The 15,983-nt window shown below is 36.9% G+C and overlaps 1 protein-coding gene across 3 annotated transcripts in view; it reads right to left on the bottom strand.

Moving 5' to 3' along the window:
• Positions 1-203: 203 nt before the first annotated feature.
• LOC144970698 (uncharacterized) overlaps positions 204-15,983 on the bottom strand; it is a 33,669-nt gene continuing 17,889 nt past the window's right edge. For 2 of the 3 annotated variants that reach the window (XM_078910606.1, XM_078910607.1), the window contains exons 9-10: positions 13,958-14,013; positions 8,971-12,176 (exon numbers count right to left, since the gene is read on the bottom strand). In XM_078910606.1, the coding sequence (XP_078766732.1) occupies positions 11,556-12,176; positions 13,958-14,013 (677 nt within the window). In that variant the 3' untranslated portion in view covers positions 8,971-11,555. Of the gene's footprint in view, positions 292-8,970; positions 12,177-13,957; positions 14,014-15,983 lie in introns of those variants that run through there. The other variant, XM_078910608.1, reaches the window with a different exon arrangement.

Below are 15,983 nucleotides of genomic sequence, written 5' to 3'. Positions count from 1 at the left end.
ATTTCGACCCCCCCCCCCCTCTGGGATGGTGAGTGGAACATGAGACTTGGTTTTTTTCGGTCTTTTCTTTTAGGGGATGGGGGGAGAGGGGCACCCTTAGCCTGGCTGCTTGAATGTACTCTGGTAAACACATATTTAAAAATTTGGCCAGAAATCTCGTCTTTCAAATCGATCGATATTTGAAGGACGAGTTTTCTGGCCAAATTTTTGAATATGGGTTGTTCCAGAGTACCGCAGAATAGTGCTGACATCTTAAAATGTTTTCTCCTGTGATATTATGACTGGCGCAATCTGTTGGAATAAAGAAATAATTCAAGACAAATTAGATGTTGACATGCCATTATGGGTGGTGACAACAAAGAAAAACAACAGAGTCGAGGAAAGATGTGGGGGTGGATTGAGGGGCCAAGAGTGACAACTAGCACCTAAAAGATATGGTCAAGGAGATGGGGAGGGAGGAGACAGCGACAACTAAAATACATGGTCGAAAAATGTGTGTGTGTGTGCGTGTGTGTGTGTGTGTATGTTTGTGTGTGTGCTGGCAGAGGGAGGGTTGGGAGGAATTGAGCGACAGGAGTGACAACGAGAAAGACGCCGACATCCGCTGATAGCGGGACGGATGACCTATCGCTGTGACCCGATCCCTGCGTTTATCGCAGATGATTTTTGCCCACATACGGGGAGATATTTTTTTGAGGCGATCAGCGATCGGGGGCGTGGCAGTATAAAAAAGTGGACACTTTTTTTCGGATTTTCGCTGTTTTCACGTCGGATTCGTGATCAGCGTCAAATTTACAATATGTTTGATACTAAGAACTGTGTGTTTACTCCAAAAATTGGTGAAATTAGAAATAAATTTTAATTAATAGTGAGGCTACGATCCCAGTTACTGTCTGTTATTCTATCTTTCGTCTTGCGCACAATAGTGATTACTTCTCACTAAATTATATCAATTAGACTGTTGAAGGAACGAAATTGACATTATTCCACTCTTTGTTATTGTATTAAGGCAGTCATTTTGGTAATTAGTTCTCACTAAATTATATCAATCAGACTTTTAACGTTCAAGGTTACTCGTAGTTTTGTGTGACGGTACGTTATTTACGACTGGTGGATGTTGTAAGCATTTTACCTAAACTCATAGCATCAATAACCGTCCAAGATATTCGCATCATATGTAGCAATAGCTATAATAATCTAACATGTCGAGAGAGAGAGAGAGAGAGAGAGAGAGAGAGAGAGAGAGAGAGGGGGGGGGGGGAGAGAAAGAAAGAGAAAGAGAGAAAAATTTACTTGCGCTATATATACCGCTATATTCAATAAAAGTGCTCAAATCACTTTATAAGGGTCTTTGACCAACATAAAAACATGTTAGACGAGACATGACTGTTAAGCGATATTGCAATTGTTTCCCGACAGAGACGACGCTGTAAACAGCGAGGTACTCATTTTAATAGTGAACAAGGTGAGAGAATGCGAGTAAAGAGCCTTTTCCAAGGACTCAATTATGCGCCACTCAGAGCGGGACTCGAATCCAGTACCGTCCGATCCAAAGGCGAGTGTCATTTCACAAGATCACATGCATAGCCGCACAAAAAAGTGATGAGAGAATAGATTCATATGTATTGAAGGAGGAAAGAGCGGATGGAGTGAGTAAAGTTCTTGGATATTTATAAAAGGAACCAAATTGACGTCACTCATCTCATTGTTATTGTTTTTAGACACCCATTGTTATGATTAGTTCTCATTAAAATATATCAGACTATAACGTTCAAGGTTCCATGTAGATCTTTGGGCTGGAGTGATATTTCTGGCTGGCGGACTTTGTGAGTATTTTAATTTAACACAGAGCATCAATAGAAGGAATGAATTTGACGTTAGTCAACCCGTTGTTATTGCTTTTAGACAGCATTTTATAATTAACTTATCACTAAGTTATATCAATCAGACAATGAACGTTCGCGTTTGCAGTTTTGTGTGTTAATATGTTATACCCCGATGGAGATGTCGTGAGTATTTTTCCAATACGCATAACATCCATACATTTACAATCCGATTTAAGTTTAAAAGCAACGTAGACCACGGAAATTTTTCCATTTTGTGGACAATAAAGATTTGTTATTTATCGTCATTATTATTATTATTATTATTATTATTATTATTATTATTATTATTATTATTATTATTATTATTATTATTATTATTATTATTATTATTATTATTATTATTATTATTATTTATAAAACAAATCGACAGTGTTCCCGTGGCAGGTTAAACGGGTACTCCTCGGGACTACTCGCATTCGCACCCCCCCCCCCCCTAACCACCACCGCCACCCCACACACGCACACAGCTCTTTTTTTTTTTTAGGGGGGGAGTTGGGGGGGGGGGGGCGTTGTTTGTAGATTATAATTCAGGGTTACAATGCCCACCCCTGTCATCACGTAGTCAAGGCTTTTTGGCATCTGCCAATCCCAAATGTCTGTGTCAAGGTCGACCGTCATGTCGCGACAACGGGTGAGGAGGAAAAAAAAAAAAAAAAAGAACTGGCATATTATTATATCATTACATTGAAAATCATGAAAACTATTTTTTATTTTGTATGAACGAAACTTTTGCCATCTACCTCTTCCTGGCGCAACATTTATAAAAATATTATTTAAAAAAATAATAACACAGCATTTATTTGGCGCAATATCCACGTGCTCAAATCGCTTTACAAGGGGTCCCAAGGCAACAGCAATATTAAACTTGAAAGACAAGACATGACGCCTGTCAGGCGATGGGACATTTTTTTCCCAACAGAGACAACGAACGGTCATGTACTCATTTCACACCTGAGTACGGTGAGAGAATGTGAGTTAAGAGCATTTTCCAAGGACTCAACTCTGCACCACTCAGAGCGGGTCTCGAAACCTGAACCTTCCGATCCGAAAGCGAGAGTCATACCACTTGATCCATCACAAAACAGGGAGGGGCCCTGTTCTGTCGGCCAAATAGCCTCAATATTAATTAAAATTTATTTCTAATTTCATCAATTTTTGGAGTAAAAACATAGTTCTTGGTATCAAACCTATTGTAAATTCGACGCTGATCATGAATCTGACGTCAAAACAGCGAAAATCCGAAAAAAATTGTCCAATTTTTTATACTGCCACGCCCCCGATCGCCGATCGCCTCGAAAAATATTAAGCAAAGCGGGCTTTGCGAGCGATGGACCGTACCTAGGTTTATCGGCCAGGTATTTGGCCACACACATTGCGTTTTCACCCCGGTTTGCCTGATCGTGGTTCGGACGCCTATCAAAACCGTGCGTGTATGGAGCCTTTAGGGGATTTCAAGGGTGAGGGTCGGGAAGGAGGGGACAGTGACAGCCAAAATACATTGTCCAGTGGGAGAATGGGAAAACCAAAGAACGTTGTATTGGGTAAAAAGGGGGGGGGGGGGGAGGTTTGGGTTGACAAGCAGTGATTGCTAAATGACATGGTCGTAATGAGGATAAAATCGAGACCTGAGAATTATATTTTATTTCAATTTCCTGACAATAATGCTATTCAATTCAATTATTTATTTTTATGCTTTCGCCAATACATTACAAAATTTGATGACGGCATACAGAAAAGGGGAGATTAAAAAATCCATAATTACACAGCGAACAAGAAATATTTAATTCGGCAAAGTAAATATCTAGACAAAGCAAATAAAACATGTGGACTGTAAAAAATAATGTACAAAATGAATATAATAACACCTTCGGAAAAAAAAGAATATATGAAAAACTAAAAACGGATTGTTTCGGACTCAAAACCCTCCTTCAGGCAAAAGCAAAAACAGCTAAAACATTTATCGTTAAATCAAGATAAATGGGATAAACGTTTTCAGTCCGAGATGTGGCCAGAACTGTTTTACCGTCTATCTCGATCTAAAGTTACATTAGCGTTTTAACTGATGTTTATTTTTTACTGAAGAAAGATTTTGAGTTCGACACGATCCGTTTTTAGATTTTTTCTGCTTTAAAAAAATAATAAAGCTATTAAAACATTGTTATTTTAGCATGATTTATTTTTATTTTAAATTCAACTACCAATCGTAATCCAAAGATTCAATTCGGTGTCGGAGTGAACAGATTTACCTTGATAAAGTCGACCTAACAACCCCTCCCCCTCCTCCCCCCCCCCTTGCCCCCTAGAAAAACAAACAAAAAAACTAGATCATGTATATAGCGCAATATCCATTAAACGTGCTCGAAGCGCTTTACATGGGATTCAAAGCCAACAGCAACACTAATCATATAAGACGAAACATGACACCTGTTAGGCGATGTACATTCTTACTTTTGCGACGGAAACGAAGCTGTTAACGGCCATGTACCCATTTTACACCTGAGTACGGTGAGGTAATGTGAATAAAGAGCCTTTTCCAAGGACTCAACTATGCGCCGAGCGAGGCTCGAACCTAGGACCTTCCGATCCAAATGCGAGTGTCATATCACAAGACCACGCCGCACAAAAAAAGCAACGAAAGGATTTTGTCAACTTCCATTTGCTTCAGATGATTTTCATTGTTATAATTTGAAGGAGGTCTAGACAAGTGTGTAAGAAACAGTGTATTAGATATTTAATTCTCAATATTATAAATCAATTGACATTGAATACTATGTATATAATTGATAAATTGCATCTATGCATAACCGTTACACAGAGCATTTTAATGTTTTAGAACGATACGATACGATATATTATACGAACTTCACCTAGGGTTGTTTTTAGGGAAAGAGATAAAGAAAACTGAGTCAAAAGTTTTAAAAAAAATGAGAATTATGACATTTTAAGATTTTTGAAGCTTTTAAAGGCAAATGTCACTTTTTTTTCCATTGAAGACTCACATTTTGTAAATCAAATGTTAAATGTGGTATTAAGTTAAAATACTGTTTTAGACGAATAGTTTTGTATGTTGATCCGTTATACTTCTGGATGGCAATGTTGTGAGCTTCTTAGTCAAGCGCATACTATCTATACACTCGACTACAGACATTTATGAAAATCAGGTTCCAGTACCGCGTGGGCGGTGCAAAGTGGAATCCTTGGAAAAGGGTCTTTACTCACATTCTCTCACCGCACTCAGATGTAAAATGACTACCTAAATTTCATTACAGGCGTCATGTTTCGTACTACATGATAAGTTTGGCTCTCAAGTCCGGACCCTTTTTGTAGAGCATCGAGCACATTTTAGTGCACTTTCCATTATATAAAAGCGTAAGCTCTAATTTTCAAACTTCAACTTCCCAAAAATTTACAATTCTAAGAGTTTTAAAAAAGAAAATGTGTTTTGTCATAGAGTTCTATATTCCACCAGAGAAAGAGAATGCTTCAAATAACAAATATTTGGAGCAGACTTATAAAATAAAAGGTATTTTAAGTGGATGGAAACAAAGAAAGACATAGTTTGGATGATTCCGTATGTGGCAACTGACAAGTGGACGGATGAAAGATGTACGGTATCCCGAGACAATGGTAAACAATGGCGACGTTGACTACAAAAACAACAACAATAAAAAATCAAGAGCAACACCAACAAGAATTCAACAGCAGCAACATGAACAATGCAGCAAAACATAAATAGATAAATCAATAGATAGACTTGGAAAAGAGCTATACTAAAGAGCATTTTGATTTCTGAGTTTTTGTTGTAAACCTTTCAAGTTACCCGTCAACATAGAGTAGAGAACCCTTTTCAATGTAGCTATTTGTCATTGCGATTAGCACAGAGATGAGGCTAAATGTTGGTTTTTGTAAAGGGTATTTCTTCATGATCTTCTTGTTCTTGTTCTTCTTGTTCTTCCTCATCATCATCATCATCATCATCATCATCATCATCATCATCATCATCATCATCATCATCATCATCATCTTCTTTTCTTCTATCTTCTTATATTCTTCTTCTTCTTCTTCTTCTTCTTCTTCTTCTTCTTCTTCTTCTCTTCTTCTTTCTTCTATCTTCTTCTTCTTCTTCTTCTTCTTCTTCCTCTTCTATTTCTATGCTATTCACAGTAACAAATATGATAAAAATAAAAGAAATAACTATTAGTGCACATTAAAATCTACACTTACATACACACATACACACAAACACACACACACATACACACACAAACACAAACAAACATATGTTCATTAGCTAAAGGTAAAAGATATCGACAATCAAATACCTCCACGTCACACGTGGAAATGATATGACGCCTAACTGTCATATTTAAAACATTTAAGTTTGAATCTTGTGAAGGTCGCTCAAAATCTGAGGGCAAAAAAAAATAAAATAATAATAACATTCCGCCACGACATCATAAGATATCGCCTAGGCATTCCACGAAGGAATATAGGTAACTCATCAAACACGATGTCTGTGATGTCAGCAGGAATCACCCATGTTGCCCAAGTGGGCAAATTGGGCGTTAAGAATCTTACCCAAGGAAAAAAACGAAAGTGCCTGAAGCGGGGCTTAACCCGAGACCTTCTGGGTCACTGCGCAATGCCTTGACCACTCGGCCACTTCACCCCCTTGAGGGCAAAGTATTTCCAAAATGTATCAAATACTTTGATGTTTCTATTTTAGAAATTCAATAATTAAAGAGGATATCAGCTTTGAGACTTTTATTAAATAAGTTTAAGGTCATTGTAAACAATCGATTTAACAAGGCATAGTGAACAGAGAAGTGCCAGAGTACTATATCAAACAAAAACGTTTACGGGGATGTGGAGTTGAACAGCACCTCCACCTGGCCACGAGAGGGACGCTCTTTTTTGTGCGGCCCTCTCGTGGTCAGTCGGAGGCGCCGTAACAGTCGAATCATGGGTTCAATTCCACAATTCGGACAGAGACAACGCTGTTAACAGTTAGGTACTCATTTACACCTGAGCACTGGAGAGAATGTGAGTAAAGAGCCCTTTTCTAAGGACTCAACTATGCGCCGATCGAGGCTCGAACCCAGGACCTTCTGATCCGCCCGAAAGCGGGATGTCATATACCGCAAGACCACAGAGGACAATCTTCATTTTCATCTTGCCTGAGTCCATAGCTTCAGGCTACAAATCCTTTTACAGTGATCAACGGTGATAATAAATGATAAACGAGTCAAACTGTTTGCACTGAATAAATAATGAATGGAATTATCAATGAAATTCCCATGTGAGAGTGTAACTCATGCTAGTCATGATTTGATTAACACCGATGATCATTATAATCAATCTCAACGTTTCTGACTTAACACAATACTTGAGCTTTATAATTGAGCTTTTGTATAGGGCAATATTCACTAAACGTGCTCAAATCGCTTTACAAGGGCAACAGCAACACGTAACATGTAGAACGAGACATGACGCCTGTTAGGCGAAATTACAATATTTTCAGACAGAGATCCGAAAGCAAGTGTCTTACATATAGACCAGATAGTCGCATGATGTGACCAATCTTATCGAAACGGTATTATGTCGGTTACATGACTTGTGGTTATGTGGTCTAGTGGTATGACACTCGCCTTTGGATCGATTATATAATATATATATATATATATATATATATATATATATATATATATATATATATATATATATATAGGCAACAGAAGAAGTTTCGAAGAGCATTCTATAAGTGTACTTGGTTTGAAACCAGCATAAAAGTAAAAGTCCAATCCAGACTCAAGCACAGGATCCCTCTAAGAAGAACTCACTCAAATATTTACAAAATACATTGAAAACAAAATCTAAATCTAAGAGGATTTTCTTAGAAAAATATATCATTTTCAATAATTAAACATTTGACCGTATTGAACTTCATATATTTAAACAAATGTGAACATAGATTTTAAATTGAATGAATGGATTTTAGCTTTATTTTGACTTTATAAAAGATGAATGTGACAATCAATATGCATTGAATAAATAGGGGGAAACAAAAAGGCTAATTGCCATTGAGGGTCTTTCACATCATCATATGTTATATTGACGTACTAGTTTAAATAAGGAGAATCGGAGACTATTCATTGTATAACTAGTCATCGTGAGATGAATGTGACGATCAATATGCATTGAATAAATAGGGGGAAACAAAAAGCTAATTGCCATTGAGGGTCTTCACATCTCATATGTTACGTATTTGAGTCCTAGTCTTAAATATAGGAGAATTCGGGGAGACCTTATTCAATTATATAAACTAGTCCATCGTGAGTTGACTTGAGTACGTAATTCTGATTATTTTTTCATTTTCGGGTACAAAAAATTACCAGAGGAGGCCGGTTTTAAATCTTTATTGACAGATTAAAGAAGGAGAATATATTTTTACTAACAGAACTGTAAAACTTTAGAACAGTGTCAAGTATAAATTCTTCTTCTGTGGACAGATTCAAAATGATGCTCGATAAGTACCAGGCCATTAACAGCGTTGTTCTGTCCGAAAAAAAATGTAATATCGCATAACAGGCGTCATATCTCATTCTTCTTATAAGTATTGCTGTTAGCCTGGGATCTCTTGTAAAGCGCTATGAGAGTTCGAGTAGATATATAAACATTCTCAATTTAAGATGACGCTAGAAAACTTGTTCTTCTGACGACACCCAACTGCTGTTTCCCACGAATACTGATAATTATCTCTCATGTTATAACGACCTAAACTACCGTACTATAGGGAATGAGATTAGCGGAAGAGTAGCGTCCCTTGATTGGACGTCACCCATAGTCTGTGACGTCGCTGGCGGAAAAGTTATTAGAGAGAGAACGCGAGGACGAGAGACGCATGCGCACAACCAACATGACGTCCTCTCTCTAATAACTTTCCGCCGGTGACGTCACAGACTATGGGTGACGTCCAATCAAGGGACGCTACTCTTCCGCTAATCTCATTCCATATAGAAAAACATCTTGGCCGGAAAACTCGTCCTTCAAATATCCATCGATTTAAATATCCCGGGTTTGAGAGTTTTTGCCAAGATGAGAGTCATTTAAATCGATCGATATTTGAAGGACGCGTTTTCTGGCCAAATTTTTAAACATGTGTTTTTCCAGAGTACGGCAGTATAGAGAATTGTATCTCTGACAACAGTGACTGGATGTGTTGCAATAAACTCAGGTTAAATGAAAACAAAACAAAGGTGTTGCAAATCGCAAGACGTGGCCTTTCCAAGTGTAACGTGTTTCTATCTGATTGTGTAATTCTCATCACCAAGGAGCCTGTGAGAAACTTAAGGAGTTATATTTGACACCAAATTAAACTTGTCTGACCATGTCAGTAATGTAACTCGATCCTGCAATCTTTATCTTAGATCTATCGGTGCTATAAAGAAGGAATCCTTTGTAAAAACGCTTTGAGCACGTTTAATGGATATTACGTTATATAAAAGCTCAAGTTTCTCTTTATCAGATTACGACAGAACGGAGAATATAAATTGATAATAAAAGGAAAAAAACCAACAATTTTTTAAAAATGCATACAGAGTTCAATTCTCTCGAACAAACATACATTTGCATTCAGTCTTTCCAGTTGCCCATGCTGATTTTGTTTGGCATGGGTTTTTTGTTGTCATTTTCCTTTCTACTTGGTCTGGCATTCATTGTATTATTCATTCACATCTTGTCAGATTTCTATTTTGTATCAATGGATTCCCTATAGTTTTTGTAATTTCATTAAAGTGTTGATCGGACTTAAGGTGTTGACATAATAATAACTTAATCATAACTTGAGCATTTATGTAACGCAACATCCACTAAGCATGCTCAAAGGGCTTTACACGGGGCCCTTAGCCAATAGCATCACTTAACACGTAGGACGAGGCATCCCGCTTGTTATGCAAAATTACATATTTTTTTGACAGATACAACACTGTTAACGACCAGATACTCATTTTATACCTGAGCACGGTGAGAGAATGTGAGTGATTAAAAAGCCTTTTTCGATGTCTCATCAATACGAAGCTCAGAGCGTGACTCAAACCCTGGATCTCCCGATCCGAATGCGAGTGTCACGCCACGACACCACGTCATAGCAGTACAATATTGATTTTTCATACAATGTATAAATACATGAATAAATAAGAATTGACGTGCACATATGTGCAGGTCTGATAACATAACGCAATTATGGGCTGAATTTTACATTGTTGTAATGAACGATATTGTGGAGTATGCGTCAGTAATAATGAAAATAGAAATACCCGTATGATAATGCAAGCGATAATAATGATACAATAGAGAACAATAAATGTGTGATGTCATAAACTGGTTTCAATTGCTTTGGAAGGGTAAAACCACTCTTACGAAGGACTAGATACATACCTTGTTTAAATTATGATCTTCTGGTTTCAGAGTGATGACATCTTATTTTCTAGTCTAAATATATGCTGATCGTCAAGAAAGATCATCCATTCTCGCTCTTTTGCATTGTCCCGTTGTCCTAAGAATCTGAATCTGCCTATACATTCTGCTACTAAAATAGTTATGCCACTCAATATGTAACCTATTCATTATTTAATAGTCCTCGGAAGGGCGGGTTACATAATATACTTCCAAGGATTTTGGAACTGGAAAAGTATAAGGTGACGACATGACTTTCCTATCCTTTTGATAAATTAAATAAGAAGAAGACATTAATTATAATGTCTACTCAATCCTCTTGGTGGTCCTTGGGGCATGTGTAAATGATGGGGGAAAGGGGAAATAACTCGTCTATATTACTCAGAAAGCCAAAGCAAGGGACAAAGCTCTTCATAATAATAACATATTATGATGATTGATTGATCCTACTTTACACGTAGAGCGCGTTAACCAAATATGATGATGATAATGACTACGACGATGATGATGAAGATGATGATGATGATAATGATGACGACGATGATGATAATGATGATGATGATGATGATGATGATGATGATGATGATGATGATGATGACAACACATCTCAATTTATTCCGTTGGTAAGAACACATTTGATCTATCTGGAGATGTTCTGAGTTCATCACTTCGACACCAACGTTATTTGAAGTAATGAACTGGTCTGGTCGTTCAATTCACGTCATCAAAACGACGAGATGCTCTTGAGATATATGGATGTGGATAAAACTTAAGATTGAGCTCCCCTTTGTGTGATGCCATAATGTTCTCTAACACAGAGTCTGCTCTAAAAGAGTGCTGATTTGTTCTGTCTGAGATAAGGTGGTTTGCATTTTGGTAATTTTGGTGTGAATAGGATATTCTTGAGAGCGTTGTTGAATTGTTGCAACAACAACAAAAATGGAGATTCTTGGGATTTTTCAAAACATCGGTTCAAAACACTGTTAAAAGTTCCTTGTCGGCTGTAAGGACATTGATGCTGTTTTTGGTTAGGGTGTTCATGATGATGATGATAATGATGATGATGATGGTGATGATGATGATGATGATGATGATGATGATGATGATGATGATGATGATGATGATGATGATGAAGATGATGATGATGATGATGATGATGGTGATGAAGATGATGATGATGATGTTGTTGTTGATGATGATGATTAGCAGAAGCATTTACGGGGAACCAATAACACATCTCATTTCATTCTTTTGACAAGGACACATATGATCTATTTGGAGATGCTCTGAGTTCATCACTTCCACATCAACGTTACTTTGCCGGGAATGAACCGGTCTGGTTTTTCCATTCTCGTTATCTAGACGAGATGCCCTTAAAATATCTTGTGAAGAAAACGTACCATTTATCTCCCCTTTGTGTGAAGGCATAATGTTATTCAAGACGGAATCTGTGTTAGAAGAGTGCTGAATTGTGCTGTCTAAAATAGGGTTTGCACATTGATAACTTTGGTTTGTTTCAGATATCTTGGTCGGCGTTGATGAACCGTTGCAACATTGGTTCTTCATAAGATCAGCTTGCGTTGTTAAACCGTTAAAATGTCCTTGCGGACTGTAAGGACATTGATGATGTTTTTGGTGGCGGTGTTCGTCAAACTGATAATGAGAATGATGTTGGGGTCGGCGGTTTTGGGTATGGTAACTGTAATTATTGTCTCTCTCTTTTTGTGTTGAGATGGATGACAGGAGAGGGGAGGTCGGTAAAGGTTGAGAACGTGAGCTGTCATGGCACATGGCTGCCCCAAGGATGGAAGCAAAATAACAAAAACTCAGCAACATCTGGAACGAAATATTTTGGTAGATTGTATGAATACGAAGCTGATTATTTTTGTTATTAGAACGCTATAGATGTGATAAGTCCATAATCAATTCTTTTTATAAGCTATTAGGGGAATGCGTTTGAATCAGATTATGTCCTTTAGCTGTTCCAATACAGTAAAAACACAAACGAAAGAGTGATAATGGAGAGGCTTCGGATAGGAACAATACAGACAATGGACGTTTCGGGTACAAACCCTTCGTCAGCACAACACTAAACAAATGAACGTGAAAAACAAATAAAATAAAATGCAGTACTCAATGGTGATTGGGTGTGAATGAAACCTTGGCTTGGCGTGAGTGTGATAAAATGCAATAAATACTATTGTATTGTAAACAACAATTTCTCAATGATTGATGGTTTCTACGAGTGAACGAAAATCACAAATCACTCCAACTCATGCACACCAGCCTAGAAAATAGATTTCAACGAAGATGGAAGCAATCTTTTGGTGGTGAATAGTTCAGATCGCATCGGTGTTTTCTCTCGCCCTTTGGATAGGGATTGGGGTGGGGGGGGGGGGGCAAAGTGCCCATGTCTTCAGGTTTCATAACCGACCGTAACTATGGGCTTGACTTAACAGTGTTGTAGTGGACAATATTTTTTATTGAGTTTGAGAGTATTCCCATTGCTACGAAAAGGAGTCGTGGAGTCGAATCGTAGACCTCAGATTAACAGACCTGTGTAAACTTATTTTCCACTGTAACGCTGGTCTATCTAATTTAACTCTTAACATTCGGGGTTTGGTTTTATCCAACATGAAGTCATATGTGATCAATTGCCTCAAAACTGTATTATATCGGCGAATGAATACAGAATTGCTGAGTGCTTAAAACTAAGATCTTATATTACTTATCGGCTTAACTTAAATTGGACTTTATTTCATAGCGACATTATGCCGTTTTGAGACAATGAATCACATCTCTTAACGTTTTTGGCCGAGAAAGGAGTTAGAAACCGTTCACAGTGGCTGCAGTCTTTGTGAAAACAGGTGGGTTAAAAATCAAATAAGAAAATTACGTCTTTCTCGGGGACTCGTCTGAATCCGACGCTTAGTCATTTAATGGAGGAATATAATTAATATAATAAAAATAATTAATTTGTCAAACAAACGTCGGATACCAACAGGATTTACCCATGTTATCCATTTGAGCAAATTGCCCAATTATTAAAAGCAAAAGAGCCTCAAGCGGAACTTGAACCAGGGATCTCCCAGTCACAATGCAATGCCTTAATATCTTGGCCACATTATGTTTTTATAATTTTCTGGCGTTCAATTAACTCCAAAATAATGGATATGGTCTAGATAATAATATTTTAAAATTAGAAATAGAAAATCTATTCTATTCTTTTGTGCAATCGCGTGGTCTTGCGGCGCAAAAATGAGGACAAGGAGAAAGCTCATTACTCACCCTCTTTCACCATTAATCGGGTATAAAGTGATAGTTGGCCGCTAACATAGTTGTAAGTATTGAAAAAAAGCACTTTGGTACATTGTACATAGATTATATTATGAATGGTTAATTCTTTAAAAATAAAGAACTGAACAAATGTGTATGAAAGGTGCCAGACAAAGGAAGAAAGAAACATACAAGAAAAAAAGCCATCCCAAAAAATCTTGTTTTGTCTGGCACCTTTCATACACACTTGTTCAGTTCTTTATCTTACACCGATGCCTGCTCCTTAATTTCTCAATTTGATATTCTATAAAAAGAATGATAAACGTCACTTCATGTCTTACCTGAAATCCTGCAAAAAGACAGTTGAACCAGTACTCGGGAAGAACGTTGTCTGATCCTGCGAATAAAACATAAGAGAAAGAATATATAGAAATATTAATGTAAATGTTGCTGCTCGAAGCTCGAAGAAATAAATAACAATGTAAAATTGAATGTAAGGTTCGATTTAAAATGCGAAAACAGATAAAATGGACGTTTCACGTTTATCAACAAAACAGGATGAATGAAACACTATAGACGAATGAAATAATGTCACACTACTCAATAAGCATTCCATTCCATTGGTAGTATTTTTTTCTAGGGTATTATTCAGTTTGTTTTTATCAATAAAATTTGAGCTTTAATTCAATTTCTTCATAATTTTCACACTAATCAACAAGTCTGAGCATTACACCTCTTATTTTCATCCGTTCACCAATTACTCGTATCGAGCCCTATATCGTTTTACTTTGTCTTGGGGTATATAATAAGACCATAATTTGTTCTCCCTCATTGCTGATATATTTGTGTGTGTGCAAAATTACCGTTTTAATTGGTTGTATTGGTTGCCGAATAATGGTTTGGTTCCAAAAAATTACGTTGTATGAATTAAGTTCTTTTTCGAAGCTAAATTTTCATGTTTGTTTGTTTATTACTTTTTTTCTCAAAAAGTGATAGTCTTTTTGTTACTTGTTCTTTCAAAATACATTCTATTTATAGAAAAAAAAACATGATTACATGTATCGTGTTTTGTTATGAATCAAATCAGAACCTTCTACTAAATGCACTGAATACATTGAGTCTATCAAAGAGTATAAAAACTATATGATGCGCTTAAGATTAGGTATGAAATTAAAGTATAAAGAAGAAACATTTAAACTTTCTTTTTCACGCAACAAATTCATCCGGAATAAACTCCAGGTCCAAAAATTCTAATGGGGTATTTTAAGGATCAATTACTCACTTGGTTTTGTTTCTTGTTCTCTTTTTTTTCAGGAACATTTTCAAAATATTTCTAGCAGGCGTCTAGTGTTTTATATATCTTCATTTATTTCTCATTTCTCTATTTATTACACTCCATTACATTAAAGAGACAAAAGTATTCGATTTAAATGATACATTGAAGTATTCTTGTGTTGAATCCTTTTGTGTGGATTTGTCTTTCACACCGTCTAAGAATTCCATCAAAACAGCCTATTCCTTATAATAGGTAACTTATCATCTCAAAACGGTGTATGTTAAAGCAATACTGATTCTTCAAATGAGGAACAAAAGTGTGATGTCAAAAATAAAAGTGGTTTCAATCTCATTGGAAGTGTAAAACATTAATCAGGAGGACTTGTGTAAGTCATCTCCTGATTTCAGAGTGGTGGCATCTTATGTTCTAGTCAAAATATATGTCGTCTTTCAAAGCCATTCGGCCCATGGAGCCGGAGTTTATCCCGGGTTCTATAGCGTAAAACGGACCATGACAGCAATGGCTTGCTAGCCTTTGGATAGGAAGCTTGTCTATCGCAAAGTGCTTTCCACCAGATCTAAGAGACCCAGCATACCAATCACAGCTGGGTGGACCGGGAGGGGGGGGGGCGGTTGCAGAAAAAAATCTCGACTGCTTTGATCTTGATCATTTCAATCAACCCGACACAATGCCGTTTTGAGGGGAAAAGTCACATTTATAAAAATTCAATGGAAACAAATACCATTGTTAAGGTGTCTATTTTTTTTTCTCCTAACCCTCAAAAGGCTTACATTTTCGATATCCTGCTCATTTTGACTTTAAACTCAATTTTCGTCATCTAATTCATTCCAACATAAACCAGTTTGGCGTGCTGGGTTACATTTTTAGAAAGTCCCTACAATCCGAAAACCCCTTTTATGTTCTATAAGTTCTATAAGTAAGGACACGGAGGCAGCTAGAATCGATGACAAAAGATATAAGCGGTAAAGTGGTATTTTACAGGGAAGGTTCAATATGACCTTTAAAGGATTCAACGTTTAATCCCGACAAAAAAGGAAATGTTACATATTTTGTGTCAAAAAAACAAAACA

This window comes from Berghia stephanieae, chromosome 4 (genome assembly GCF_034508935.2).
Source record: "Berghia stephanieae isolate SIO BIC M18660-M18661 chromosome 4, UCSD_Bste_1.3, whole genome shotgun sequence".
NCBI lineage: Eukaryota > Metazoa > Mollusca > Gastropoda > Nudibranchia > Aeolidiidae > Berghia > Berghia stephanieae.
Note: the sequence above shows the minus strand (reverse complement) of the source record. Positions and strands in the feature narration are given on the sequence as shown.